The 3881-nt window shown below is 37.2% G+C and overlaps 1 protein-coding gene across 1 annotated transcript in view; it reads right to left on the reverse strand.

Moving 5' to 3' along the window:
• Positions 1–2980: 2980 nt before the first annotated feature.
• The window catches only part of LOC107558180 (coatomer subunit epsilon-like), a gene marked incomplete at its 5' end in the record, with an annotated part of 6490 nt that continues 5589 nt past the window's right edge, over positions 2981–3881 (reverse strand). Inside the window, 2 exons of the mRNA XM_016241800.1 lie at positions 2981–3230; positions 3375–3449. Coding sequence (XP_016097286.1) covers positions 3183–3230; positions 3375–3449 — 123 coding nt within the window. The remainder of the gene's footprint in view (positions 3231–3374; positions 3450–3881) is intronic.

Consider the following 3881-nt stretch of genomic DNA (forward strand, 5'->3'; position numbering starts at 1 on the left):
ACCTAACTTCACCCCGATCGGGAGTTGTATGTTGGATATGTGCGCTCATCTGTTGTCAATGCAGTTAACAGCACGTCGTTTCATCTACCCACTCATTAGGCCCCATACCTGACATTTGCTTAGGGCCCCCAAATCACTAAGTCCGACCTTGCAACTAACCACGTTTTGAGAGGGTCCCCTGGTAAAAATCAGCGTTCCGGAGGCTAAAATACACGTTATTGGGGTCGCTTCAACCCGCAGACATAAAAAAAAAAACTCGGGACACCAGTGATAAAGTAGCCCAATTCCACAGGAAAACCACAGGCTTGGCAACACTGTGACGGATTGTAATGTCTACAACGGACACAAGTGCTGTCGCGGTGCGATCACGACAGCTTTAAGTTGTCTAATTTGGCACGGTCTCCCTGCTGCACTAATAGTAGTAAGGCTTTCCTCCGTGTATACATATCCTTTCAAGTACAATTTTAGCTGTATTATTTGTGTCCCCTTCAAAAATTGCTCTTGATAACTTTTGTTTATTATAATTTTGGACAAAATCCACCTAACTTCACCCCGATCGGGAGTTGTATGTTGGATATGTGCGCTCATCTGTTGTCAATGCGGTTAACAGCACGTCGTTTCATCTACCCACTCATTAAACTAGGTTACTGCAAAAATACGGTCATTGCGACACTGTAAAGTGACGAAATTATGGCGCCATGTGCTTTTTAAAACAATATTTCATAGGTTTAACGTTATTTGACTAGAAACACCAGAGACAAGCATCGTTCCATTTGGACGAGACTTCGGCATTCAGGAAAAAGGTGGTACAAGTATCAGAGAAAATCTCTTTCGGGCAATAGACTGGCCTGAACTGGCATGTGGTGACACGGGTGCGAAGTGTTGTCAAGACTGGATTCGCAACACCAGATAGTTTTTTGCCCGTTGCCTGGCAAGGAGCAACATTGGCTGTGATGTGGACAATGTCCTCTGGGCCCTGGCCAGAGCCAGACCCAGCTCGAAGATGTGATGAAGAGGCAGAGTATATTCTATACTCTAGCATGCTTTTCATTTAGTATTCTTTGAACTTTTGAAGTTGCACTCCTGCATTTTTAGTTTGCAAGGGTTGAATATACAGACATTTAATACTGTATTACCTTCCGTACTTCAAATATACAGTATATTCACAGTATTCAGTTTCCTATAGTATTAAGTGATTCCTATACTTTTTTATTGCAAAATGCATTTACTAAATACACACACACACAAAAAAAATCTAAATTCAGTATAAACATGCCCCAAGTGCTGTGCTCTCCATTTTTGATGAAGTGTCTAATGAATGCTCTGTAATCTTTATAAAAACATTTTTATAGAAATTGTTTTGTGAATTTTAGTTTGAAAAACTGGTATTGTTTTTAAAGTTGTGAGAAAATGGGTAAAGGTTTCAGGAAATGCCTTGGCAATTGTGAAAAACTGTCATTTAAAGGCGTCTGTGCTATACAAGCTGTTATCCCAAAGAAAGAACATGAGAAATGAGCTGTCCGTTATTGTTTTGTAATATCAAATCTAGTTAAAACAAAACAATAGTTTGGAGCATTTGATGATAAGAGGTTACACGTCTGTGTAGGGCAACACTTTTTACAGTAACTTTCATTTATATCAATACTGTGACATTACACAATGCTGATTATAAGTACATTCAATTAAGAATAATTTATCGGAAATGGTCTAAAGATACCCCATATTATTATTTTGTATGAACTGACAATCAGTATGGTGAACTGATGTGTTATGAAGACATTTCACACAGCTTTTGCACTTTTTTTTAAATCACAATATGAATATTCATTACCATAAAAACACTATGTATGATAAACATTTATTTAACCATCATACAGGAATGTTTGTAGAGCTTTTGGGCATATCAAAAAGACAGCGCAAACAAATCGCAAACAGATTAATGTTATTTTGTTTAAAGGCATTTAAAAAAAAGTGTAAAGAGGAAAAATAATATTGTGTTGCATTGTAGGAGACAAATTCAAACTAGTTCTTCAGGCGCTGGGGGCGTACTGCATGGCAAGCCTGTCAAATTCATTCTCCTGTGGGAACCAAGGAGCAACATTGGCTGTGATGTGGACAATGTCCTCTGGGCCCTGGCCAGAGCCAGACCCAGCTCGAAGATGTGATGAAGAGGCAGAGTATATTCTATACTCTAGCATGCTTTTCATTTAGTATTCTTTGAACTTTTGAAGTTGCACTCCTGTATTTTTAGTTTGCAAGGGTTGAATATACAGACATTTAATACTGTATTACCTTCCGTACTTCAAATATACAGTATATTCACAGTATTCAGTTTCCTATAGTATTAAGTGATTCCTATACTTTTTTATTGCAAAATGCATTTACTAAATACACACACACACAAAAAAAAATCTAAATTCAGTATAAACATGCCCCAAGTGCTGTGCTCTCCATTTTTGATGAAGTGTCTAATGAATGCTCTGTAATCTTTATAAAAACATTTTTATAGAAATTGTTTTGTTAATTTTAGTTTGACAAACTGGTATTGTTTTTAAAGTTGTGATAAATAGGGTAAAGGTTTCAGGAAATGCCTTGGCAATTGTGAAAAACTGTCATTTAAAGGCGTCTGTGCTATACAAGCTCCCAAAGAAAGAACATGAGAAATGAGCTGTCCGTTACTGTTTTGTAATCTCAAATCTAGTTAAAACAAAACAATAGTTTGGAGCATTTGATGATAAGAGGTTACACGTCTGTATAGGGCAACACTTTTTACAGTAACTTTCATTTATATCAATACTGTGACATTACACAATGCTGATTATAAGTACATTCAATTAAGAATAATTTATTGTTTATGGTCTAAAGATACCCCATATTATTATTTTGTATGAACTGACAATCAGTATGGTGAACTGATGTGTTATGAAGACATTTCACACAGCTTTTGCACTTTTTTTAAAATCACAATATGAATATTCATTACCATAAAAACACTATGTATGATAAACATTTATTTAACCATCATACAGGAATGTTTGTAGAGCTTTTGGGCATATCAAAAAGACAGAGCAAACAAATCTCAAACAGATTAATGTTATTTTGTTTAAAGGCATTTAAAAAAAAAAAGTGTAAAGAGGAAAAATAATGTGTTGCATTTTAGGAGACAAATTCAAACTAGTTCTTCAGGCGCTGGGGGCGTACTGCATGGCAAGCCTGTCAAATTCATTCTCCTGTGGGAACATAATTGAGTTTACAATGTCTTTATTAAACTTAGTACTTCATTTTTTCACAGTTACTCAAATAATGCCTTCACAATATGCTCTCAAAAAAGAATAACAGAACAAGATGTCCCGTCTCACACTAAATAACCTTACCTTAGCAATATATTCCTTAATAAATGGATGTGACTTGTGTGCATCTTTCAGTTGAGACATGTATCGATTTGTCACCTGTGCAGAAACAAAGGAACTATGAACATCTCTGCTCTCCTTTACACAACTAATGCTTCCTCAGCATGCAGATTATGGTTTTAATCTTAAAGGTCCCCTGAAATGCTTAGAAACACGCAGCGTTACTCTGTGTTGACGTCATTTGAACTGAAACAGGAAGACAGGGCGGGACATATCAAGCAGCCCCGCCCCTTTTTAAAATAGCTAATAGTGTTCGTTTATCACCGCTTGGGCTAGAGCCGTTCAGAGCCGTTGAGCTCCGTAAAGCCGCATTTGACAGGATATGCCAGCCACAATCTCATCCATATTGCTATAAAATTCGGTGTAAAATTCAAATAGCTCCGATACATTTTGTGGTCTGCACCGACTCTCGCATGTGATCCGCTCCGTGCTATCGTGTCTCTGGACCGGAGCAGAGTGTGTGTGTGGTGC

The sequence above is a fragment of the Sinocyclocheilus grahami genome, unplaced genomic scaffold (assembly GCF_001515645.1).
Source record: "Sinocyclocheilus grahami isolate Dianchi unplaced genomic scaffold, SAMN03320097.WGS_v1.1 scaffold634.1, whole genome shotgun sequence".
NCBI lineage: Eukaryota > Metazoa > Chordata > Actinopteri > Cypriniformes > Cyprinidae > Sinocyclocheilus > Sinocyclocheilus grahami.